This window comes from Emydura macquarii, unplaced genomic scaffold, assembly GCF_026122565.2.
Source record: "Emydura macquarii macquarii isolate MOO-44397 ecotype Brisbane River unplaced genomic scaffold, CSIRO-AGI_Emac_v2 contig_2594, whole genome shotgun sequence".
NCBI classification, from domain to species: Eukaryota; Metazoa; Chordata; order Testudines; family Chelidae; genus Emydura; species Emydura macquarii.
The window spans coordinates 311,911-337,374 of NW_027132731.1; the positions used below are offsets into that span (position 1 = coordinate 311,911).

General features: G+C 66.2%; 2 protein-coding genes across 2 annotated transcripts in view; one reads left to right on the forward strand and one right to left on the reverse strand.

Moving 5' to 3' along the window:
- ERFL (ETS repressor factor like) overlaps positions 1–6,197 on the forward strand; it is a 30,827-nt gene extending 24,630 nt beyond the window's left edge. Inside the window, 7 exon segments of the mRNA XM_067563782.1 lie at positions 1,130–1,284; positions 1,887–2,472; positions 3,222–3,411; positions 3,571–3,694; positions 4,329–4,352; positions 4,355–4,377; positions 4,380–6,197. Coding sequence (XP_067419883.1) covers positions 1,130–1,284; positions 1,887–2,472; positions 3,222–3,411; positions 3,571–3,694; positions 4,329–4,352; positions 4,355–4,377; positions 4,380–4,853 — 1,576 coding nt within the window. The 3' untranslated portion in view covers positions 4,854–6,197.
- A 1,070-nt stretch (positions 6,198–7,267) lies between these two features.
- Positions 7,268–23,702, reverse strand: ARHGEF1 (Rho guanine nucleotide exchange factor 1). The gene is made up of 31 exons (XM_067563773.1): positions 23,077–23,702; positions 22,732–22,815; positions 22,494–22,607; positions 22,200–22,298; positions 21,859–21,901; positions 20,922–21,027; positions 20,658–20,798; positions 20,011–20,040; positions 19,549–19,648; positions 19,334–19,427; positions 18,882–18,920; positions 18,319–18,462; positions 18,023–18,122; positions 16,100–16,110; positions 15,825–16,004; positions 15,463–15,609; positions 15,168–15,250; positions 14,739–14,864; positions 14,416–14,530; positions 14,145–14,245; positions 12,705–12,782; positions 12,457–12,532; positions 11,952–12,119; positions 11,502–11,589; positions 11,207–11,317; positions 9,478–9,545; positions 9,030–9,185; positions 8,643–8,804; positions 7,684–7,835; positions 7,491–7,586; positions 7,268–7,396 (listed from the first exon to the last, which is right to left on the reverse strand). Exons 1-30 carry the CDS (start codon positions 23,101–23,103, stop codon positions 7,509–7,511), a joined length of 3,021 nt encoding a protein of 1,006 aa, XP_067419874.1. The 5' UTR covers positions 23,104–23,702; the 3' UTR covers positions 7,268–7,396; positions 7,491–7,508.
- Positions 23,703–25,464: the final 1,762 nt, after the last annotated feature.

Below are 25,464 nucleotides of genomic sequence, written 5' to 3' on the forward strand. Positions count from 1 at the left end.
ATAGTAAGTTAGATGCCACTGAGCTAAAATCCTAAGACACACAGCTGTAGCCACCCTCACACTCACACACACACACTCACACACCCACACACTCACCCACCCACACTCACAGAGTAACCTGTACCCACAATTTTCACAGAGCGTTTGGCAAACTGGCGCTTGCTTTGACAGGCCGGCTGTGTGTGCTTCCCATGGGCAGACCCCACCGGTATTCACTCACCCACAGAGCCGGGCTGTGCCGTAACACACGGGCTGCACCGAGCGCTACGTGCCGCTACACAACCCCTGTCGATCTATGTACAGCAATGAAATGGGGGGGCGTCCTTAAGCACACTCACACTTACACGCACGCACACACTCACACACGCACACACACACACTCACACACACTCACACACACACTCACACTTACTTACACGCACACACACTTGCACGCACGCGCGCACACACACACACACATACACACACGGGCAGGTCGCGGATTTTTCTTCATCGCGCTGTGCGTTTCTTTGCCCGGAAGGCGGGCGGTGAGCGCGGAGTGCTTTGTTGGTGCCGGGAAATTGCCCGACTCGGAGCGTTTTGGGGAGAAGGTTTGACAGTCTCGGCCGGTCCCACCTCGGGGCTTCCGGCCAGGAACGGGCCGGGCTCGTGGCCCGTGTGTCGCTGACAGACGTTCGTGTCTGGACGCTGTCACACGTTTACATACAAGGGTGCAGAAGACCCGCTTAGAGCCGAACCGGCGCGTTTCGAGCGCGCAGCCCGGAGGTTTGGGTCGAACCGAACCGGCTCGTGTCCGGTCGTTGCTTCCTTAAAATATCCGAGATTTTTGTCTCAGTTTGGAACAAAAAATCTCAAACTGTCTCCTGGGCTGGGAACGCCCCAGCAGCCGGTCTGCGCGCAGCCCCCCGGCGACACACACCCGTGCACTGAGCCGGTCACACGCGGCACGGATAGCACCACACACACACACACACACACACACACCCGGCTCTGCAGGCCAGAAGCTGGGGCGGGGGCTGGGACGGCTCCGTCCGCGGCCGCCCTGCTCTGCCTACCCCCGGGCTCGGCAGCGTGGCGCTAGCACACGCGTGTGAAATGAGCAGCGCACACGTGTGTGCTTTGCACGAAGGGCCGATCTAATTGGTTCAAATCCAACCCACTGGCCCGGGGCCGCCCAAACTCGCGGCCCACCCGGTCCCGTTAGCGCTGCCGGCCCGGGGGGGGGGGTGTTTCCCGTGGATAAACGGCGGGCGCTGAGCCGGGAACCCGGGGTGCCCCCCGTCAGTCGGTGCGGGAGGGGGTTCATTGCCCTCAGCGGGGGCAGGATTTTCACCCCTTCCGCCGCTGTCCCTTGACAGCTGGGGTTTTGCCCCCTCCTAGCAGGACCGGGAGCAAGGTCCGCAAATCCCCTGGGGTGTCTAACTCCCCCCGGCACGCCCCGGGGGGGGGGGGGGCGCATCGCCCCCTTCTTGCTTCTCTGGCCAGGGGGCGGAAGAGCCTCAAGACAAAACCAGCCACCCCGAGCCCCCCTTTCACACCCGATGCGCCTTTCCTCACACCCAATTGCTCCCCCATTTTCAACCCCCCCGAAAGCTAGATACAGATTCTTTCCCCGAAAGGACCCATCCCCCCCCCCCCCCCCCCGCCGCCCTCAACCCGGTCCGGGGCGACGGGTTTTTTCTTTTCAATTATAATCTCGAAGTCCCAAACGCCCCTCTGGCCGCCCCCCCGCCACCCCCAGGGTCCTAATACCGCGGGGGAGCAGCCATGGGACGGGGGGTGGGGGGGGGGGGTCCGTGCGGAAGATGCTTTGCCGGGCGGGGGCTGTGACTGGAATCAGCCACGGGCCGTTTGTCTCGCCCCCCCCCCCCAACCCCCCGGATCAGTTACCAAGGAGCTGGGAGGGGTTTGCCAAGGGACCTTCCGCCCGCAGGGGGGGGGGGGGGACCCGGTTCCACTCCACAGCCCCAGGACCGGGGCGAACTGCCCCGTGCGCCCCCGAGGTGGGGCTGCGGGTGTCTGCGCCCCCACGGCCCAGCTGGCCAGGGGACCGATCTCCTCCCCGGGTGGGGGTGGGGGACGTCTCCTCTGTCCCGTGCGCTGGGCGGCCGTGGGGAGCCCCCGAGCCCACCCCGTGCGCCCTGCGCCAGGTCTCCATCGCGGGGCTTCCCAAAGGCGCAACCGCGGCCCGGCGAGGCCGGGGTCTGACGGGTCCGCGATTCCCCCCCACCGGGCAGGGTTCGCCTTCCCCGACTGGGCCTACAAGCCGGAGTCGAGCCCGGGCTCGCGGCAGATCCAGCTGTGGCACTTCATCCTGGAGCTGCTGCAGAAGGAGGAGTACCAGGGCGTGATCGCCTGGCAGGGCGACTACGGCGAGTTCGTCATCAAGGACCCCGACGAGGTGGCCCGGCTGTGGGGCATCCGCAAGTGCAAGCCCCACATGAACTACGACAAGCTGAGCCGGGCGCTGAGGTGAGGGGCGGGGTGGGGGGAGGCCCCGGGGAAGCCCCTCGGGCAGCGAGCAAGACGCACAACAGCCGGTGCCCGCTCGGCCCAGCGCCCCTTGCCCTGGGCAGCGCCCCACAGCCTAGCTTCCCAGCTCCGGGAAGGGGGCGGGGGGAGTGAATCGAAGGCTCTGAGAGCCAGGACTCCTGGGTTCTTTTCTCAGCCACGAGAGACCAGGCTGAGGCATTTGGCTTGCCCGTGCCTCAGTTTCCCCAAACAAAATGAGCGGGGGGCGGGGTTGTGACAGCTTGTTATTTGAACTCCTCCCCCAACACGGTGGTGGGGGGGGGGGGGTGTAGCAGTGTCTGTAACGTCCGTGGCTGTCCCACCCCCCCGCCTCATTGAGTGACGTGATGGCGCATGAATGAACTCCGGCCGGGCTCGCCCGAGAATCCGCCTCCTGCATTAATATTCATGAGCCGCTGACTGCCATTGGCGGCCCCGGGCCCGGCTGATGCCCGGGGCTGGTCCCGGGCTGGAAATAAAGTCTGACCCGCAACGCCCGGCTCGCCCAGGGGGGGGCTCTGCAGGGGGCGCCCCCCCCCCCCGCACTCAGGGCTGGCTCCGGTGCGGTGCCGGGGGGGGGATCAGCAGCTCCCCCCCCCCGGGTGCAGGGTTGAATCCTTTGTCCTGCCCTTTGACCCCACTTGGGCGTCGCTGGGGGTGGCTGGCTCCGGGGGGGAGCCCGTGGCCCTGACCGCTCCCCCCCCCCCCAGGTATTACTACAACAAGCGGATCCTGCACAAGACCAAAGGCAAACGCTTCACCTACAAGTTCAACTTCAGCAAAGTGGTGCTGGTCAACTACCCGCTGCTGGACGTGGCGGCCGGCTCGCCCTTCCTGCTGGCCCAGAGCCCCTTCGCCGGGGGGGCGCACGGCCCCGACTGCCCCCCCCTCACCCCCGAGGTACCGCAGGTGACTCCTGGGAGATGGGAGGGGGGATTTTTGTGCGGGGGAGGGTTACCTGGCTGGGGGGGGGGAACTCTCACCGGGAAGGCGGGGCGGGGGGCAGGGAGGTGTCAGGCCTCCCCACACCAGGACTCACTCCCTCTTTCTGCCCCCCAGACGCTGCAGTCCCTCTTCTCCAGCCCCCGGCTGGGGGACCCCCCGGGCCGCAGCCCCCTCTTCGAGCGCCAGTCGGAGAGCGAGAAACTACGGCTGGACTCGGCCTTCCCCTTCCTGGGGTCAGGTGAGCGCTGGGGCCCCACGGGGGGGGGGGGGGGTCCCTCCGCTGGGGCACAGAGGAAATGGGGGGCAAGTGCGTCCGAGCCCCACAGAGTCCCCCTCCCAGCTCCCCACGGCAGGCTGCTACTCAAACACAGCAACGAGTTTGTCTGGTCTCAGCTCAAGGGCCCGGTTGCACCAATTCCCCCCAGGCCCCCAGCTGCCCCCCCCCATTTCCGGCAGCCCCAGCAGGCAGGCCGAGGCCAGGGTGGGCCAGGAGGGCCTGAGCCCCCCCTTTCCTCGCGGGGCAGTTCATGGCCAGGCAAGGGGGGCCTTGGCTGCTGCGCTTGCCCTGGGGCCACACAGGGACAAGCCTGATTCAGCCATAGGTAAGCACCCAACCCAGGAGTCCTAGCTCCCAGCCCCCCTCCCCTCCCAGAGCCAGGACCGAACCCAGGAGTCCTGGCTCCCTTGGGTGCAGCGGGGTGGAGGGAAGCTGAGATGGGGAAGAGGGTGGAGGGTTTGGGTGCTGGGGGGGGGGACATGCCACGTGAGCTTGTTTAGTGGGGGGGGGGTGATGGGAGCCTGCCATACACTGAGTCCCCCCCCTCTGAGGTGGGGGGGCTGGTCATTTCATGTCTGCCCTTCTCTCCCCACAGGTGTATCCAGTTATTCGAAGCCCCCGGCTTGCTGACCCCCTATGGCAGGAACCCCCCTTCCCCGAGTACCCCTGGAATTTTAACCCCTACCTCTCCGGCGCCTTCCCCCTCAGCACCTCCAAGCTGCCCCCCTCCCTCTACTCCCCCCATTTCTACCCCAACGCCCTGACCCAGCTCCCAGCCCCCGTCTCCCTGCTGGCGGGGGAGGGGGCCGAGCGGGGTGTCCTGGGCCCGGCGGCCGTGCCGCGCCTGTGCCCGGCCCCCCACGGTGCTGCCCTGCCCCTGAGGGGCGAGGGTCACGGGCCCGGGGGGCGGGAGAGGGAGCCGTTGGGGAACCGGGGGCCGAGCCCCCCAGGGGGCCCCAGGGAGGCTCCGGGCTCGGACTCGGAGCTGGAGATCACGGATCTGAGCGACTGCTGCTCGGAGACTGAATACAGCCCGGGCAGCCCGGGGGGGGCGCCCTGCCGCCAGGACGGGGCTGCCCGGGGCAAAGCCCAGGAGGGAAAGGGCCCAGCAGGGAGCTGAGCCCCGGATCCCCCTTCCCGGCCGGGCCGGCAGCAGCCAGAGCCCCACAGGCTCCCCAGAGCGGCCCGCTCAGGCCTGGCCCTATTTTTATAGGAAAGTTTTATTCATAGACTATTCTGGATCTGACCCAAAAAGGGCCCTGATCCCCCCCAGAACCGCCCCGGGGAGTCTTGGACAGCCCCTCCCCACCCCCACATCTCTCATTGCCAAAAGGAGCGTGGGGGACAGGAACCCCCCCACAATCCGTGCTGGGGGGGCAGAGACAGAGGGGCCCCAGGCCTCCCCCCCACCACTGCTCACTCCCGACCCGCAGCCCCCTGCCAGCTTGGCCCTGATCCGAGCCAGACTGTGGAATCTGCCCCCCCGCAAGGCTGGTTTGTAGCAGGCACCTACTCTAACCACTAGACCCCACTCCCCTTCTAGAGCTGGGGAGAGAACCCAGGAGTCCTGGCTCCCAGCCCCCTGCTCTAACCATTAGGCCCCACTCCCCTTCTAGGAGTCCTGGCCCCCAGTCTGCAGGGAGGGGCACCTCGCCCTTTCTTGGTCATTCTCACAAGGAACAAATCAGGGCATCAATTCATTTTGTCCTGCCCGTCTCCGAACTCTCGAAGTGCAATATTGTCTGACACGCCCCGCCGCAGTGTAAAATAGCCCCCCCTGCCCTCTCCTGCTCTGGGTCCTGCCCCTGCTTGTGCGTCTTTGTGTTCCACACCCCGCCCTGTGTCCGTGCCGCTGAACCCAGCTGACGTCGGATCCCTGCAACGTCCCTTCTTTTGTAAATATTAATTTATGGAGTGTAAAAAAACCAAACGAATCCTGGCGGATTTCCGGGGCCGGCGCCGCGCTGGGCCCCGCTCGAGCAATAAACTCACCTCGGCGGCGCTGAGACCGGAGCTTCGTTCACAGAGAATTCCTGTTTTCTTTCCCCCCCACGCTAGAAATTAAGAAGGCGCTGGGGGGTAGAAACATTTATACACAGCCCTGAGCTGGCCACGGAACCCAGGAGTCCGGGCTCCCAGCCCCCTTCCCACCCAGCCAGCAGTGCCACATCCCTGCACCGCGTGTAATGGGGCCCCAGCGGGGGACTGGCTGGCTCAGGGGGCAGGGAATGGGGCACGGGGCCTGTCCCCTCTAGGGGGCACCAGCTGCCATGCAGCACCAGCGTGGGGCAGGGGCTGGTTTGGGGGGATGGGGGGGGGGCACGGCTCAATGGGGCGGCACAGACACTCAGCACTGAAGCCAGAACGGTTTTTATTCAATATCTAAGTCTCTTTGGTTCAGTGACACCCCCCCCTGCCCCCCCCCCCGTACTTTAGTGCCCCCAGCCCCTCCCGCCCTTCAAAAGATTTGCTCAGAGGAGCCAACTGGGGCAGGGCATAGTGTCCCCGCCCTCCATCCCAGCTTCCCCCTATCTAACCTCCGTCATACCCACAAACAGCTCCTCCTGGGGGGAGATTCAGCTTTGACTGCCTGGGGGGGGGGGATTCAACCCAGATGTTCCCCCTCTATTCCCCCCCCCACAAACACCTTTTCAAAAAGCAGAGCTGTAAACACTCCGAAAGTCTATTTTTAAAAAAAGCTAAAAATGTCACTGAGAGCTGGGTGGAGGAAGACGGGGTGGGCAGAGAACTGGGGGGGGGGGGGGGATGGAGGACTTGATGGGGGGCACCCCCCTTTCCAAAAGTCCTCTGGGGAATTTCTACTCGCTTTTGAAAAGCAAGGGAAGCCCAGGCAGAAAGTTGTCCCTTGCGGGAAGGGTCCCGTGGGGTACATGGATTTAGGGGCCCCCGTCCCAGCCCAGCTGCCATCTCAATGTGAACAAACCACCGAAGGCTTTGGGGTCCAGCTCTAACGCTCTGGATAAACCCTCCCCCCAGTCCCCCCCAGCTGCAGATTCTGGGGTCCCACCCTTATAAATCATATATATAAAAATATCCCAGCAAAAGTAAAAATATATATATATATATAAAAGCCGCTCACGGGGGTCACCCCCTAAGGCACATGGCGGGGGGGGGGGGGGGGGCAGTGGAATGTAAGCCCCCCACCCTGAAATACTGATCCCAGAGGGTGGGAAAACAGACGGGGGGGGGGGGGGGGGGAGGTTTGTTGGCAGCTGCGGCACCCCCTGCTGGGTGGCAGAGCAGGAGGCTGGGAATGGGGCACTCTAGGGGGGCCGGCCCCGATCCGGCCCCAGGGCAGCAAGTGGCCGGCTCAGGGGATGGGACATGGGGCCTGCGGCCAGACGGGCGGGGGAGGGGGACGTGAGTTTGCTGCAGGGAATCTGGGGGTGCTGTCAGCCTCGGTGGGGATTTTAGAGCAGGGCAATGCATGGTCCAGGCCTGGGGGTGAGTCGCACCCACCCGCTACCCCCCCCCCCACATGTATCTAGCTCTACGGGTCCGCCCCGGGCTCCTATAGACGGGGCGGCCCAGCGTGGCCTAGAGACCATGGACAGCCCCGCTGCTCTGTGATACGTCGGCCCCGCGGGAGACCCGCGCCGGAGGGGGGCACGCCTGCCCGGCCTCTTCCTCCGTCGCCAGGGTCTGGAGAGACAGAAGACAGCGGGGGGGGGCAGGGTCAGAACCCCAGAATCGATGCCGCGCCCCCGCCCGGCCCCTGCAGCGCCCCCTGCCCCACCTGTGGCGACGCGGCCCCTCACGTGAAGCGGGGCAGGGCGGCGGAGCTGTGCTTGGCCAGGAGCTGCTGCAGCCGGGAATAGTCGTCTTCCAGGTCCTGGGGGGCAGAGAACGAGCCGTTATGGGGAGACGGTGGGAGTGCAGATGGCCCCTCAGCCCCCCCCAGTGAGCCCCCAGCAGCCTCCCACCCGCACCTTCAGCCTGCGGACATCCTCCTCCAGGCGCTGGACGCTGAGCCGCACGTCCTCCGACTGCCGGGGGGTCAGCACGATGGGGGAGCCAAGCCCCTTCCCGTCCGGGCGCCGCGACCCCCACTCCGGAGAGCCCGGGCCATTCAGGGCCCCCCCTGCGGGAGACCGGCAGACACAGGTCAATCTGGCTGCCCTCCAGCATTTCCCTTCCTCCCCCACTTCCCAGCATGCCCCGCTCCTGTCCCCCACTAGTATTTCCCAGCATGCCCCGCTCCTGTCCCCCACTAGTATTTCCCAGCATGCCCCGCTCCTGTCCCCCCAGCATTTCCCAGCATGCCCCGCTCCTGTACCCCCCAGCATTTCTCAGCATGCCCCGCTCCTGTCCCCCCCCAGCATTTCCCAGCATGCCCCGCTCCTGTCCCCCCCTAGCATTTCCCAGCATGCCCCGCTCCTGTCCCCCCCAGCATTTCCCAGCATGCCCCGCTCCTGTCCCCCCCAGCATTTGCCAGCATGCCCCGCTCCTGTCCCCCCCCAGCATTTCCCAGCATGCCCCGCTCCTGTCCCCCCCAGCATTTCCCAGCATGCCCCGCTCCTGTCCCCCCCCAGCATTTCCCAGCATGCCCCGCTCCTGTCCCCCCAGCATTTCCCAGCATGCCCCGCCAGCATTTCCCAGCATGTCCCCCCCCAGCATTTCCCAGCATGCCCCGTCCCCCCCCAGCATTTCCCAGCATGCCCCGCTCCTGTCCCCCACTAGTATTTCCCAGCATGCCCCGCACCTGTCCCCCACTAGCATTTCCCAGCATGCCCCGCTCCTGTCCCCCCAGCATTTCCCCGCATGCCCCGCTCCTGTCCCCCCCAGCATTTCCCAGCATGCCCCTATCCTGTCCCCCTGTGCCCCCCAACATTTCCCAGCAGCATGCTCCTGTCCCCCCCCAGCATTTCCCAGCATGCTGTTCTCATACCTGGCCCCTCGCCCTCGGCGCGCTCACCCGCCTCCCGTTCCTCGTCCTCCTCTCTGGCCCCCCCGGTCTCTGGTGCCTGGTGCCAGCCGTCCTCGGGGGAGCTGGGGTCCCTGTCCTCTGGCAGGGGGGACCCCCCGACCAGCAGCCTCTTCAGCACAGACACTGGGGGGGAGGGTTAGTTGGGGGGGATTCCCTCCACAGGGCCCCCCAGCCAGGTTCAGCCCGGTCCCCAGCCCCCCCAGTTCCAGCTGGTCATGCCCCCGGGTTCAACTCGGGGTCTGACCCCGGCCATGCTCCCAGCCCCAGGGAGCTTTCCCCAAACGCCTCCGCAGGTAGTGGGATGGGGGGTCAGCAGGCAGGGGCAGGCTGGGGGGTCGGGGGTCTCACCTCTCTCCAGCACAGCGGCTGCCAGCGCCCCCTCCCCCGCCATCTGGGGCTTGTGCAGAGCCAGCAGCTCGGCCAGGATCCGCTCGGAGTCCTTCTCCGGCGCCCCCGGGCGCTCCTCGAACTCCACTCCCTCCAGCGCCCCGTCCTTCTCCCGCTCTGGGGGACAGGCAGCAGTCAGCCCCCTCTGGGACCCCAGCATCCCCCTGGCTCAACACCGCCACGGATCCCAGGAGTCCTGACCCCCCTCCCGCTCCCTCGGAGCCTCCACCGAACCTGACCCCCCCACACACAGTTGTCCCCCTCCCCCACCAGCCCATGTGCCCCCAGCCCCAGAAGTCCCCTGGCTCCCCCGTGGCCTGGGGGTGCAGGGAGGGCATTAGCACATGACAGCATCTCCCTGGGCTGGAGGCAACTGCCCCCCCAGTGACCCACTCACCCCCCCACTCACCATCCGAGGGCAGCGTCTCCTTCAGAGAATTCCCGTTCTCCGACGCACTCAGCAGCGGCTCCCGATAGCTGCAGGATGGAGGGCGGGGCTGAGCAGAGAACGGAAGAACAGGCCCCCCCCAACACACATAGAATCATAGAATCATAGAGTTGGAAGGGACCTCAGGAGGTCATCTAGTCCAACCCCCTGCTCAGAGCAGGACTAACCTCAGCTATATCATCCCAACCAGGGCTTTGTCAAACCTCAGCTTAAAAACCTCTAAGGATGGAGATTCCACCACCTCCCTAGGTAACCCATTCCAGTGCTTCACCACCCTCCTAGTAAAAAACATTTTCCTAATGTCCAACCTAGACCTCACCTCCCTGCAACTTGAGACCATTGCTCCTTGTTCTGTCATCTGCCACCACTGAGAACAGCCTAGCCCCATCCTCCCTGGAACCCCCTTTCAGGTAGTTAAAGGCTGCTATCAAATCCCCCCTCACTCTTCTCTTTTGCAGACTAAACAAGCCCAGTTCCCTCAGCCTCTCCTCATAAGTCCTGTGCTCCAGCCCCCTCATCATTTTGGTTGCCCTCCGCTGCACTCTCTCCAACTTGTCCACATCCTTTTTGTAGTGGGGGGCCCAAAACTGGACACAATATTCTAAATGCGGCCTCACCAATGCCGAATAGAGGGGAATGATCACTTCCCGTGACCTGCTGGCAATGCCCCTCCTAATGCAGCCCAATATGCCATTAGCCTTCTTGGCACCCAGAGCACACTGCTGACTCAGATCCAGCTTCTTATCCACTGTTACCCCCAGGTCCTTTTCTGCAGAACTGCTGCCCAGCTCGTCGGTCCCCAGTCTGTAGCTGTGCATGGGATTCTTCCTTCCTAAGTGCAGGACTCTGCACTTGTCCTTGTTGAACCTCATTAGATTTCTTTTGGCCCAATCCTCCAGTTTGTTTAGGTCACTCTGTATCCTATCCCTACCCTCCAGGGTATCTACCACTCCCCCCAGCTTAGTGTCGTCCGCAAACTTGCTGAGGGTGCAATCTACCCCATCCTCCAGATCATTGATGAAGATGTTGAACAAAACCGGCCCCAGGACAGACCCCTGGGGCACTCCGCTTGTGACCGGTTGCCAGCTAGACATGGAGCCATTGATCACTACACGTTCAGCCCTATGCTCTAGCCAGTTCTCTATCCATTTTATAGTCCATTCATCCAACCCATACTTCTTTAACTTGCTGATAAGAATACTGTGAGAGACAGTATCAAAAGCTTTGCTAAAGTCAAGGTATATCACGTCCACCGCCTTCCCTACATCCACAGAGCCAGTCACCTCATCATAGAAAGCAATCAGGTTGGTCAGGCATGACTTTCCCTTGGTGAATCCGTGTTGACTGTTCCTGATCACCTTCCTCTCCTCCAAGTGCCTTAAAATGGATTCCCATCTCCCAACACCCCCCAGAGATTTGGGGGTGAGTTCCAGAGTCTGGCCCCATCCCAGCTCAGGCAATTCTGTCCTGCCTCCATAATTCCCGCAGATCCCAGCGCCGGCCAAGGGGTCCTCATGTAACCGGCTCCCGCCCCACCCCAGACACAGCCGCATCTCAGTGCCAGCCGAGGGGTCCTCGTGTAACCAGCTCCCACCCCAGCCCAGAGACAGCCACATCTCAGCACCAGGCAACGGGTCCCCATGTAACCGCTTCCCCCCACGTCCCAGCCCCACACACCCGCTGTACTCACTAGATGGGGCTGTGTGGGGCCGACAGACTGTGTCCAGCACGACGCGGTTTCTGGCGATTGAACCCCGGCAGCTTCAGAGAACCGGCCGTCTCGCTGATCAGGGCGCACCAGCTACCAGGACCGGAGAGGGTGAGAGCTCTGCTGGTGCCCCTCACTCCTGACCCATAGCCCCCACCTAGCCCAGCCCTGCCCCACTCCCAGCTCTGCTGGTGCCCCTCACTCCCGACCTGCAGCCCCCAGCTAGCCCAGCCCTGGCTCCCCTCCACCCCATTCCCACACCCGCTTCCCGTCTCACTTCTTTCTCTCCGAGGCCGTCTGGGCCACCAGCTCGTAGATCTGGGCTCCGTTCTCCCAGCTGAAGATGACGTAAAAGGCCTTGTGGTCTGGGAGGGGGAGGAGCTGATCAGAGGGGGGGTCCCCAATGGCATCCCCCAGGTTCACAGACCCCTTGTTCCTCATTAGCCCCCCTCTCCTCGGCCCCACCCAATGACCACTCCTGCCCCCAATGATGCTGCGTGTGGGGTGGGGGACAGTTACTGGGGGGGATTCCCTGGTCGAGGGTGTGGGGGAGGGGCTGGAAATCCAGGCCAATGAACTTCCCACAATGCACTGGGGCAGTCCCCGCCCTCCCCGGAGCAATGGGCTCAGGCTCTCTGCAAAGCCAGGCAGCGTGGGTATCGCAGTGGGGGGCAGGGAGCCCCGGGCTGCCCCCTCCCCGGGTCCCCCAAGCCTCCCCGCTGCCCACCTGTGGCCACCTCGCGGGTCATGGCCGAGCTGAGCTTGATGATGGGGCTCAGGACCTGCCGGGGCTCGGGCATGGGGCCGGCCGGGCGGCTGTGGCAGCGCAGAACCAGGCGTTCCTCTTGCCGCTGGAGCAGCACCAGGATGTCGTCCAGCAGCAGCACGTGCACGTCTGGGGGGCGGGACGGGATCAGTGGGGGAGACGCCTCCCGGCCCCCCGACTGACCTACGGCCTCCGAGCCCCACTGCCCCGCTGGTTCCCCAACCTACCTACGGCCCCCCCACCCATGTGCCTACTGCTCCCCACCCCACCCTACACGTCTCCCAGCCCCCCAACAAGATTCCCCGGCCCCACGGCTCCGGCCCCTTGTAGCCCCCCAGCCCCTCTCCAACATTCCCACAGATCCCTGGCGGCCGCCCATCCCCTCCCCACACCCCCACAACCCCCCAACACCCTCCCAGCCCAGAGCTCCCCACTTCCCTGCAGCCCCCAGGCGTCCATCACTCACCCACGGCCTTCTCCCGGCTCACCCGCCAGGTCAGGGGCCCCTCATGCACCAGGTTCCGCTTGGTGATATCCGTGTTCTGGGGGGGGGACCCGGTTAGACAGGAAGAAACCCCCCCATGCTAGACCTCCCCACCCCACCTCCCAGCATCCCCCCATCAGAAGCCCTGCCTCCCCAGCACCCCATGCTAGGAGCCCCCCTGCCAGCGCCCCACCCAGCTCCCCCCAGCCCTCTGCCAGGTGAGGCCCCACCTTAAACTCGCTGAGCAGCGGGTCCGTGCTCTGCTTCAGGCTGGAGAGATCCAGGCGCTTCTGATAGTCCTTCAGCTTCTGCAGGGAAGGGAGACTGTGAGGGGGGGGGCGGGTGGGGAGGGCTAAGGACAGATGGATGGGGTGTGTGTGTGGGGGGGGGGGCCAGTGACGAAGTGGGAATGTTCTTAATGAACATGGTGTGTGTGCCTCAGTTTCCTCTGTGCAGGGTTCAGGTCGGGGAGCCCTCAAGGCCAGGACGACTTGTCACAGGCTGGCGACGGAGGTCGGATCCGGGAGCCACAGACTCGCTGGCAGACGGTGGGGCTGGGAGGCGGGGCTGGGCAAGGGGTTATCTTTATAGCGCCCCCTTGTGACGAAGGGGGGGATTTTCTTCGTGGCTGGCATGAACACGGTGTGTACCTCAGTTTCCCCATGTGCAGCACGTGTAATGAGGGGGGTTTGTTGTTGCCGAGGTCTAGGGGTGACCTGCCCTAGCAGTCAGGGGAAGAAAGGACGGAAGAGAGGGGCCCCGGGGACCGAAGACACAGGCTGGGGGCGGGGCCGAGGGGGAAGGTGAACTAGGGGATTGACGGCACGAAGGGGGCGTTGGGCGGGGACGAGACGCCCGAGTCCCTTGGTTGGGGACAGACCCAGCCGGACGGGCTGCGAGTTCGAGGCCCCAAGAGCTGCCGGTGTGCTGTCAGACGCAGCGACCTGCCGTGCAGAGGTTGGGGTTGCACTGCACCCCCTGGGCGTGGGGGGCCTGGGGACCCACGGTGAGCCAAAGGCTCAGAGATGTGGTGCCGGGAGGCGGCGGGGCCAGGGTGCCTAGCCCCAGACAGAGACAGTGAACCTTCGAGCAGGGCCCCCCTGGGACCATACGGCGCCGAGGGGCTGGGAATCTGACACGGGCTGGGGTGGGAGGAACGGAGCAGGGGCCCCGCTCTGCCCGGAGAAGGACCAGAGGAGGCCGGGCGCAGGGGGCAGAGTCAGACCCCAGTGGGGGAGCCCCGGGAGCAGGGCCCAGAGATGCGGGGGGGGGGGTCCCCAGGATGGGATTTGTTGTAAGTTCTTGATTCGTCTGCTAACAGGGTCTGTTCCTGGAGCCCCAGCACCCCACTGCTCCCCACGGGCTGCGACTCGCTGCTGCCTGCCGGGGTGGGGACAGAAGGGGGGTCATGGCCCCTGGGGCAGAGCAGGGGGGCTGGATGCGCCCAGGCCAGATTCAAGAGGTGGCTGAACCATTAAGAGGGGCCCCGGGGGAGACCCCGACCACTAGACCCTGCCTGGCTGCACCCCGAGTGCTTCCAGAGCCCCGATCCTTGGGACTCCCTCGCAGCGCCGTTAAGGATGGCCAGGACGCGTGGGGCGTTAAGGCCGGGGGCGTGGAAAGGGGGATGGGGCACAGATAAACAGACGGACGGACAGCGGGGGGCTCACCATGAGGTTCTCCATTTGTCGCACCTCCTGATTGACGTGATTGAGGATCTGACGGCAGCACTCGGCCGCCCGCTGGACCTTTGCCTGCTCCTCTGCTTCCTCTGGGGGAGAGGATGGGTCAGCGCCCCCCAGCCAGGCCCCCCGCCCCCAGCCAGGCCCCCCGCCCCCAGCCAGCCTGCCACAGCCCCCCAGCTCCCTCCCCAGCTCTGCCCCCCACCAATGGCACCTCCTGCCCCCAGTGGGGCCCCGTCCCTTCCCGCCGGCCCCTCACCCGTGTACTTGGCGATGTTCTCCAGGAGCAGTGGGTACTTGGTGAGCCGCTGCATCTCGATGGGGATAATGTCCTTCAGCTGCAGGCGCCGGCAGCGCGGCCGACTCTCCGCCTCCTGCGGGGACACGCTGCTGGGGTGGGCATGGCCAGGGTGCGCTGGCTATGGGGTAGGGGAGAGCCCAGGGACCATGGGGCAGCTGGAAGCAGGGCGAGCCGGGCTCGACTTGGCAGCTGGGGCCCTTGGAAAGTCAGGGGGGTTGGGGAAGAGCAGAGCAGGCTGGGAGTCGGGGGGCTGGGAGTCGGGGGGCTGGCCCCCCCGTTACCTGGATGAATTGGCTGAAGCGCGTCTCCTTCCTCTGCTTGGCCTTGAGTTGCTCCAGCGCGAAGGACTGCCGGCTGCAGAACCGAGCCGAGATCTTCTGGAACCAGCCGCCCTCCGGGCCCTCGAACTGGGGGGGGGGGGGTCGCTGTTAACCCTGCCCGCGGCTCTGCCCCCCACCTGCTGCCCCCTGCCCATCCGTCCTGGGCCCTGCACCCCCAGCGACCCCCTGGGCCTACCGAACCCCCCGCCCATCCTGGGGCCCTCACACCCCCTCAGCCTCCTAGGCCCCCCACCCACACCAGACCCCATCCCGGGGCCCCCCGCCCCCCATCCCAGGCCCCCCAGCCACCCTGGGCCCTCACACCCGCTCAGCCCCCTGGGCCCCCCACCCACACCAACCCCCCACCCCAGGGCTCCCCCCCCCCCTCACCCTGGCCAGCAGCACGTCCCCGATCTCAGCGATGATGCAGTCGCTCTCATCACGAAGCTTCTTCAGGTTCTCGAGGAACAGAGCTGGGGGGGGGCCCGGGGGGGTCAGAACCAAGCATCACCCCCCCAGCCCATGGCCAGACACCCCCGCCCCTCCCCGCCCCTCCCCCACCCACCTGCCTCCCCCCAGCCCCCCCACGCCAAGCCCCCAACCCCCCCCCTGCCCCCCCCCAGCAAACCAGGGGGCCAAACCCCCAACCCCCCCCGCCTGCGACCCCCCCCACCCCCCCTCTCACTGTGCGCCTCCAGCAGGTCGTCCAGGCCGGGGAAGATGTTGGTGAGTTCGGCCTCCAGGAAGAAACCTTCGCTGAGCAGCGGCTGGTAGAACAGCTCCAGCAGCACCCGCAGCATCCGCACGTGGGCGTGTTCGGTCAGGAACAGCTCTGGGGGGCACGGGGGGGGGGTCAGAGGTTTGGGGGGCCATGGGGGGTTGGGGGGCCATGGGAGGTTGTTGGGGGGAGCAGAGGGTCTCTCCCCACCTACGGTTGACGGTGGTCTGGGGGGCTGTGTGGGGAGTCGGGGGGAGGTTGCTGGGGGGGAGTTGGGGGTTTGGGGCTGGGGGGGGGAGCCGGGGGGGCCGGGGTGTCTCCCCACCTACCGTTGATGACCTCCTGCCGCTTGACCTCGCCTTTCTTCAGCCTGAGGAGGGCGTCGGGGGGGGCGCGCTGGCGCCAGGTGGGCGGCTCCGGCTCCAGCTCCACAACGCGCGGCTCAGTCTCCTCAGACTGGGGAGGCAGAAAGGACGGCGGGGGCTGCCCCCCCCCCCCCCCCCCCCGGGCTCCAGGCTGTGGGCAGAGGGGAGGTGAGAGCAGGGCGGGCCGCGCCCCAGGGACACCCCCAGACCCCCCCCGCCCGCCCCTGCCCTGGGCCAACGGGGCTGGGGGCTGCTCCGACACCTACGTGACGCCGCTGAGCCTCGGGCGCCCCGGCCCCAGGGGGGGTCTCTCCTGCAGCTCCCCAGCGCGGGCGGCTGCCTCCAGGTCCACGTCGCTGCGGGAACGCGGCTGCTTCCCCTTGGCCGAGCCGCGCTGGGAGCGCTTCCGCTCGGCCACACGCAGGCTCTCCGACCGGCCCAGCCTCCCCGGCAGCCTGCGGGGCGGGGGGGGGCGCGACACACCAGCCACGGACGGGGACCACAAACCGGACCAGACCAGCCACAGACGGGGGGGCCACAAATCGGACCAGACCAGACCAGCCACAGACGGGGGGGCCACAAACCGGACCGGACCAGCCACAGACGGGGGGGCCACAAACCGGACCGGACCAGCCACAGACGGGGGGGCCACAAACCGGACCGGACCAGCCACAGATGGGGGGGCCACAAATAAAGCAGGGGAGCCACGGACCAGACCAGCCACAGATGGGGGGGCCACAAACCGGACCGGACCGGCCACAGATGGGGGCCACAGAACCAGCCAGGTATGCCCATAGGAGCCCCACATCAGATGGGGCACAGACAGGGGAGCCACGGATTGGCCGGCCATGGGCCAGGGAGGAGGGGGGATGGGACGTGAGGGGGAACCATGAAACAAGCCACGGGAAGCAGAATCGTCCAATCACAGAGGAGGAGAAGCCACAGAGGGTACAAATGGACCAATTGGAGAAGCGAGGGGGGGTGGAACAGCCAATGGGGAGGAAGAGAAGGCCAGGCACAAGGTGAAGATTGGGGGGTGAAGGCATCAGATCAGGGCCATGCAGCCACGTGCCAGCCCAGAAACCCAGCAAGGGGTCATGCTGTGGGGGGGGGCGGGAAAGGAGGAGAAGGGCTTGGTAGATGGCACCCTCCCCCGGCAGTCAGGGCTGGCCCCATTGCCCCAGTGCGGTGCTAGGGGGCACCGTGGGGGGCACGGCAGTCAGGGCTGGCCCCGATGCGGCGCTAGGGGGGCACCGTGGGGGGCACAGCAGTCGGGGCTGGCCCCGATGCGGTGCTAGGGGGGCACCGTGGGGGGCGCTCTCCCCGGCAGTCAGGGCTGGCCCCGATGCAGCGCTAGGGGGTGTGGGGAGGGGGCTTGGCAGGGGGTGCCCTGGGCAGCATGAGAACCAGGTACTTAGCTCAGCCCGTGGGCGTCTCTAAATTATTCTCCCGCAGAACCAGCCCGTCCCCACAAACATGCAATTGGGGGACCGGGGGGGTCACCGACCTTTTCCATTTTCTAGGAAGAAAGAGCAGGAGCGTTAACCGGCGGGGAGTGGGGGGCAGGGGCCGCCTGGCCCAGTGGGACCCGCACCCTGCTATAGATGGAGCCCCTGGGGGGGGCGATTCCCAGAACTGGGGTTCAAAGCCAGAGCAGGGGTGGAGAGCGCCCCCCTACATGGCCAGTCTGGCCCCTCACTGCTCCCCAAGCCAGGTCTAGAACCCAGGCGTCCTGGTGCCCAGCCCCTGCTCTAACCACTAGACCCCCAGCCCCTTCCCAGAGCCAGGGGAAGGAGGGTGAGAAGAGGCTACAAATGAGGCAGGGCAATATCTGGGGCACTACTGGGGGCACAAGGGGCCCGGGGCAGCAGAAGCAAGGTCCGACTCCACTGCCTAAGGGAAAACGGCCCCTCCCCTCCCCATAACCTGGGGCATGAGCCCCACTTGCCACTTGTGGGGGTGTGGGAATCACTCCCATGAGCTGCCTCGAGGGAGAGTCTTGCAGGGTGTGAGCTGAGAGCGGGGGGACCCCTCATGCACCCCAGAAAGCAGACAGACAGATGGGGAGAAATGGGGGGTCACCTGCTTCCCAAGCAGAAACAAGGTGGCTGCATCGCAGGGGAGGGGGGAGCCCCTCGGGTCAGTCCCACCCAGGGACTCACCTCTCGTTTTCAGTGCTGTCCTCGGGGGGCTGGTCACCGGAGGGAGGCTGGTCAGGGGGGGCAGCGTCGCCCGGCTCCACAAGACCCTGGGGCTCCGACCCTGTGGGGGGAGAGCAGTAGGGGGTGCTGTGGGGGGCCCCAATAGCTCCCTCCAACCCTGCAGCCCCCCTTCCCCTGTTCCCTCCCCCCATGTCTGTGCCCCCACTGGGCCACCTTGGCCCTTCTCCCATGACCCCTGCCCTCCTCCCCCCATATGTCCAGTCCCTTCTCTCCCCCAGCCCTCCCCCATCTCTTACCCAGCTCCCCGTCGGTCCCCTCCCCGACAGGGGGGTTGACAGTCACAGACACTGCGGGGGGGTCCAGCCCCGGGGTCACGGACATGGTCCCCTTGGTCCGGTTCACGGTTCCCTCCAACAACTTCAGAACCCTGCGGTCTGGGGCTGTGGGGGGGAGACATTGGGAGCAGGTCAGTCACTGCTGGGGGTCAGCTCTCAGAGACACTCCTCCCCCCCCCCCCGAATCATCATGAGCCGCTGCTCTAACCACTACACCCACTCCCTCCCAGAGCTGGGGAGAGAACCCAGGAGTCCTGGCTCCCAGCCCCCTGCTCTAACCACTAGGCAGCTGAAATCAGCACCCAGCTGAGTGGCGATGGGCACAGACACATGGGGGGTGGCTGCGTGCGGGGGGTCGGTGATCGATGGATGGGGTTAGTGCATTATGGGGGGGGCAGCCAGACACATGCCCCCCAGGTCAGAACAATGCCAGCGTATGGTAAATGAGGGTTAATGAGGTTATGGGGGGCGGGGCCCCCCTGCCGGGCTGAGGGGCCCTGGGGGGCCATGCATGGGGCTGGTACCTTCACCCTCGGGGCCTTTGCTTTGTCTGAAATCGAAATCTGCAAAAGAGAAGAACGAGGCAGAGAGCGACTGGCTGAGGGGCAGAGAAATGGGGGGGCACCCGCAGAGACCCCCTGCGCCCCTGGGAATAGACCCCCAGCAGGGACCTGGCCCCCCAGGGAGCTGGGCAGGGCCCAGGGCAGGGCGGTTCAGAGCATGGGTGCACAGCAGAGGGGCAGGGGGCAGGTAGGTGGGAGCAGAAGTGGGGGGTCAACTGCCCCCCAACCATCCCAGAAGCAGGGTATTTCGGCAGCTCTCAGGGTGCAGGCACAGGGGAGATTCTGGGGGGCGAGGGAGGCTGGGGAGGTCGGAGGACACAGGGGGCTGAGGAGCGAAGAGGGATTTTGGGGGAATCGGGAGGGGTCAAGGTAGGGGCTCTGGGGGTGCAGGGACCCCAGCACCCCCAACGTACTGTGCGACTCCCCGCGGTTCCAGCGGGTGGCATCCAACAGGCTGAATCCTTTCCTCGGCTTGGGGGGCTCCTCCGGCTTCCGGCTCCCCGAGATCTGCACCGAGAGTCGGGGGAAGGTGAGTCAACGAGCCAGAGAATGGAGCTGGGGCTCGGACCCCGCACTGCCCCACAGCAGGGCAGAGAACCCAGGAGTCCTGGCTCCCGGAACATCTCACCTTCTTGCGGAAAAAGTTCCCTTTCGATTTCTTGTCGGCCAGTTTGGTTTTAACCCCCAGGTACTTCATGTAGGTCACGATGGCGGTGTAGATCGCTGAGCTAGGGGGAGTGGGGCACATCAGTGGGCGTGGGAGGCAGAGGGCGCCGTGCCGTGGGGGGCGGGGACACTCCATCCCACACATCTTAGCTGCGTCCCCATCTCCCCCCCAGGTTTCCAATGGGGCATGGGGGTCCCCCCGTTTGCTGCAGCAGGGCTGGGGCCAGGCGGGCTGAGCTGCAGATCCTGCCATCCCCGCACAGGCACCAAAGGGTTAAGAGGAACCTGCACCCCTCCCTTCTGCTCCATAGCCGCATCCTGTGGGGGGGAGGGGGGGAACGCATTAACCCCCCCATCCAGGGACTCAGTGCATGATGCCCCCCCCACAACCCTCCCACCCAATATACAGATATTTTCTTCTCACCTTTTCTCCTCGTCGGGGGAGATCGTCATGCTGGAAAAGAGCCAGGAAAATGTGAACCCAGGCGTCCGGGTAAATTACCAGCTCCAGAGACCCCAGCCTGGTATGATTCCCCCTCCAGTCCTGTCTTTTGTGCAGGGCAGCCCCTGTACCCCCCTCCCCTGATATAACTGGCCCTCACCCCAGAGGTGGCTGCATTTCCAGGCTGGATGAGGGGCCCCCGTATAACCAGCCCCCGCGCTCCACGCCACAGTGGGCCCCGCACTCACCGGCTGACCCCCCCCATGGCGGCGTGTCGGGGCGCTGGCTGTGGGGCTGGCCGTGGGGCTGTGAAGCATGTTCCTGCAGCGGGATGGTGGCAGGGCCATGAGAGTTGCTCAGCTGAATGGCCTCATCTGGGCCGGGCCGGGGGCTTTATCCGGCGCCAGGGATGATGCAAGAGGCAGTAATAGCGGGGAGGGGGCGTCCCCGACAGCCACGTCCAGCGACCCACGTGGGAACCGGGCGTGGAGGCTGGAGGCGAAGCGGCCGCGCCAGATGTTCTGCTTCTGGCTCCAAGCCCGGAAGCTGTGGGGGGAGGAGGGGCCCGGGCAGGCTGGGGATCCTGGGCGTGGGGGGTCCTAGGGAGACCCGGGGGTGGGGTTACTCACTGCATCTCGTCCAGCTGGGCCAGCAGCAGCTCAGCCACCTGCTTCTCCTTGGCCTCGCGGATGCTGCGATCCCGCGTGCGGTAGGACTCCAGCTCCTTCAGCTCCCGTAACCCTGGTGTCATCCCCATCATGCGCTTCGACCTGGGGGGCAGGGAGTGGGGGGGCCTGATGACACAGCCCCCCACCGTGTCCCCATTTCACTCCTGCCCCAGATAGCCAGGCCCCCTCCATCCCTGGCCTCCCGGGGTCCCTGGCAGGACCCACCTGAAATCCTCCAGCTGCCGCGAGATCTCGGGCTCCTGGCAGTTTCGGATCTCGCACAGGTACTGGTGCTGGACTTCGTCCGGGAGCAACTCCAGGCGGTTCCGATTCCGATCTGCACGCTGCGAGCTTCCCCGGAGAGTGCCCCCAGCCGGGGGCCCACGCTGCGAGCTTCCCCGGAGCAGTGCCCCCAGCCGGGGACCCTGCCCACGCTGCGAGCTTCCCCGGAGCAGTGCCCCCAGCTGGGGACCCAGACTGTTTTCCGGTGCCCAGTGAAGGATCCTGGGTGCATATTTGGAAGAGGCCCCCCTTGACCCAGCTGTTTCCCCACTTCTCCTGGCTATGGCCTCACATGGGATAAACCCACAGGACCCGCTCCCAGTTGCCTCCCCCCCACTCCGGATCCTAAATGACCTCACAATCTCCATGCACTGAGCTGGGCTGTGGGGTGGGGCGCTGGGGCTGGGCGGCCATTAAGTGAAGATGAAGCAGCAGCTTCAGCCCAGTAAAATCTGGGGCGAGGTTTCCTCGGAGACCGGGGAGGGGGGATGAGGGGACAGGACCCCGGGACCAAGGGGCAGCACTGGGGGGGAAGGGAACTGGGAGAGGGGTGTCCCAGGCATCGGGTGCAGAGACGGCCCAGCCCAGCCAGCTGCAGTGCTGCGGGACGGCCAGCAGGTGGCTCCCTGTGCACGTCACTCCCACCCGGCAGCTGCTGCTCACCCAGCCCCAGGATCCTCCTCCCCCTGTTCTAAGCTGCTGCACGGCTGCCGCATCCCACCCCAGAGGCAGCTGCAGCTAGGGGACAGTTTGCAAGCCCAGCAGGTGGCCCTGAGGGACAGGAAGCTATAGGGCCCAGGACCTCCTCTGCCCCGACTAGCCCCTGGGGCGGGAAGGCAGGTTATCGCCATTCATCCCACGCTCCGAGTGCGATGCTCACCCAGATCAAACTGCACCTGGGCCGGGACCGGGACCCGCAGCAGCTGGAGAGAGAGATGGGGGGGAGGGGTTAAAACGAGGGGGGAGCCAGGGGGACCTGGGCCTGCGGGCTACGGCTGGGGGCGGTGAATGGAATCCGGGGGGGGAGAGCGCATTGCTCTGATTCCCAGGGGGGCTCGTATGTCAGACACCCCCAGAGGGGGCTCCTGGGGGCTGGAGGGGGAGGTCCCAATGGCTCAAACTCCCTGGGAGGAGGGTCTCGGGGCAGGAGGAGCAGCTCCGGGGGGCTACGGGGCTGGGACCGTTTTGCAGGGAAGGGGGCTCGTTCTGGGGGTCTCTCACCCCTGCCTTGTCCAGGAACATGTGGCAGAAATCCAGGATGTGTTTCTTGCCCTCCTTGGCGCTCAGATTGCAGATCAGATCCACGTGCAGGTAGCAGAGCTGGGGGGCAAGGGGGTGTCAGGAGAGGGGGAGCTGGGAAGGCAAATCCTTGCCCTTCCCCCACTGCTGGGACCCCCCACACCGCTCCCCTCCCCCGCTGCTGGGATCCCCCCACCTGCACTCCCCACACTGTCCCCGCCCCCTCGCATCCCCCCCACAGGGAGCCAGCAACCCCCCCTGCCCCTCCCCACTCACCACGGGGCTGGAGTCGAACTGCAGGACGACGTGCTGCAGAAAAGCCATGAGATAGGCCGGGTGCGTCTTCAGCAGCTCCAGGCTCTGGAACAGGCTGGTCTGGTCGTCCGGGTTCTGGGGGGGCACCTGAGAATCACACCCCAGACAGAGCCCCCGAGACAATCCCCCTCCCTTCCCGTGCATGGCCCCCACCCCCAGACTGAGCCCCCAAAACACCCCCCACTCCCCACCCCCTCACCGGCTCAATGTCGTTCTCGAAGTCCTCGTCCTCGGCCCCGATGATGGCCACGACCGACCCGCTGCGGGCGCCCGGCGCCGGGCCCTGGGGCAGAGAGAGGGTGGGACCCAGAGAAGGGAAGGTTGGATTGGGGGGGCCGGGGGAGGGGGATCCTGGCTGGGGGATTCCGGGGGAACAGGAAGGGGTGGGATTGAGGGGCCGGGGGACGGGCCGGCACTGATTCCCCTGGGACAGCCCCACCCCCACTTCCAACCTTCTCCTGCACCAGAGAGGTGGGGGCCGGGGGCCACGAAGACCCTTCAGCGATGGGGTATTGGGGGCCCCTTCCCTCTCCCTGCCACTCACCCCGCTGTGCAGCTCATCAGGCTCCATGCTGCCCTTGGGGGGTCCCAGCTGCCGGCTCTGAGGGGACCCACCTGCCAAGGACACCAGAGTAGGTCACGGGGGGCACAGCAGAGCCCCCCAGCCCCAACCGTCTCCTGACCCCCCTGCTCCAGCTGAGCCTGTCTCAGCCCCCCACAGGAAAGGCCCCCCTTTGGGATAAACCATCCTCCCCAGCCCCAGGAAAATGGGGTTGGAAGGGGCTGCATGTGTGTAGCGGATGCTGAGGGGCTGGGGGTGTGGAGGACTGTGGGAAGCAGTGGGGGGGACTCTCCCTGCATCTCCTGCACACCACACCCGCCTTGGCTGCTCCGACATTCCTGCGCGAGGTGGAGGTGAGCGCGTGATGAATGCAGGGTCTGTGTGGCACAAAGAGCCTCAGATCCCAGGCTGGGCGGGGGGGGGGGACGACTCCCAGCTGCCGGCTTGACTCACCCACCCGCCCCCAGACACCACGGGACAGGGTGGGATGCCAGGGAGAGGTGGGGGGGGACCGTGTGTCTGTCTCACACCTATATTGCTCCAGGCCCCCCGGTGGCCAGTTTTGGAATAGTGCCCCCAGAGTCAGCCGGATCCTGCAGCTGTCAGTTCCACAGGCCTGGCTGGGGGTGTGTGTGTGTGTGTGTGTGGAGGAAATTGGACACCTCCGAGCTCCTAAAGCTGCTAGAAAATGTCAGCGGGGGGGGAGGGGGTGGCTCAGGGGGCAGCAGGTGTGGGGGTGGGGAACAGGGGGCAGCCATTGTAGGGGGGATGGCAGCAGTTTGGGAGGGTGCATGTGGGGGCAGGGACCAGCCAAAGCCGGCCTTGCAGCCCTGGAGGTTCGGAGCCGATTCATCCCCCCAGTAGTCCTGGCCCCAGACTGGGGGGGTCTGTTTGGCAGCCCTCCCCCCCCCACACACACAAAGGCCTCGCCAGCCAGCACCCGCCTCCAAGTGACGCGGAGACGAGGCTACAAACAGCAAATCTCGCCCCGCTCCCGGGGGCTGCAGGGACGCCCCAACAGCAAGATCAGTGGGATCCGGACACCTGGGTTCCTCCGCGCGCCCCCCCCTCCTCCAACCGGAAAGGCGGCTCCGCCGGGCTGTAAAACAAAGCGAAGGCCCCAGGTTATTTACAGCAAGAGACACAGCTTCCTGCAGGAAGTGATGAGCGCGGCCACATCCCCCCCAGCCCCCCGCACCCCAGGGCCCGCCCGACCCACAATCCCCTGGTGCCTGTTACCTCTGCATGTGGTGCAGGGACACCGAGAGCTCTGCCAGTGCCCCCCAACGCCGACCCGCAGCCCCCCTGCCCCCCAACGCCGACCCACCCCCCTTCCCCCCAACGCCGACCCGCAGCCCCCCTGCCCCCCAACGCCGACCCGCAGCCCCCCTTCCCCCCAACGCCGACCCGCAGCCCCCCTGCCCCCCAACGCCGACCCACAGCCCCCCCGCCCCCCAACGCCGACCCACAGCCCCTGCTGGCTGCTTTCATCTCCCCCTTCTGGGCATTGTTGCAGTTGCTGGGCTGCGGGCTCTGCTGGTGACCCCCAGCTGCTCGTGCCAGGTGGGGGGGGACCCTTTGCCCAGTGTCCCGGGAGGGGCAGAGACGCGGGTAAAGTCCATTGAAATATTTCACGAATCCCAGACAATCTGGGAATCCGAGGGGGGAAGGGAGGGGGCAGAGACTGGGCATTAACGTGTGACCCGGCCCTGACCCCGGTACCCGCCTGCCCCCCACAGGGGGCGCCCTGCCCTGCCCCGCCCCGTCTCGTCTGCCTGGCGCGGGTGGGGCCGGGCTAGGAGCACGAAGAGCAGAGATGCTGGGAGTGAAGGGGGGGATCTGGGCATGGCCCCCTCAGTATCCCCATAGCAACCCTCCCCACCCCACCCCCCACGGCAGGGTCCACAGCCCCGCCTCCGGAATTCGGAGCATCGGGCAACAGCGGGGTCGCTAGAGGGCAACTTGGGGGGGGTTCCCCGCTAGGGGAGACAGCTCTGGGGCAGGGGGCGGGAGGGTCTTCCCCTCCAAGGGGCACCAGCTCAGATCCGGCCCCCAAATACTCCCCAGACCCCCAGTGTCGTTACAGCCCCCAATATACAGAGCGGGGGGGGCTCCACAGTCCCCATTGCACGGCCCCCCGAGAACCCCCGCTGCCCCACAGTCCGCCAGACACGCCCCACATCAGCCCAGCCCAGAAATCAGCTTTACAGGCAACTCCCCCCACACAGCACCCCCCGCCCCGCATCCCCCATTGTCCTCGGCCCGAACCGGCAGGGACCCCCCCCCAGCCGGGGACCTTCCGGGGGGGTGGGGCGGCGCGGCGCGGCGCGGCGCGGGCCCGGCGAAATCCCACCGGAAATACCACTTCCG

Bases quoted from the DNA above. Each gene is read 5' to 3' on its own strand.
- ARHGEF1 (XM_067563773.1), bottom strand. From the start codon at position 23,103: ATGGAGCCTGATGAGCTGCACAGCGGG. The intron at 18,921-19,333 runs GTACGTTGGGGG...TCTCTTTTGCAG, and splicing joins GAACCGCGGGGAGTCGCACA to ATTTCGATTTCAGACAAAGC. The intron at 9,546-11,206 runs GTGAGTACAGCG...TCCATCCTGCAG, and splicing joins GCCCCACACAGCCCCATCTA to CTATCGGGAGCCGCTGCTGA.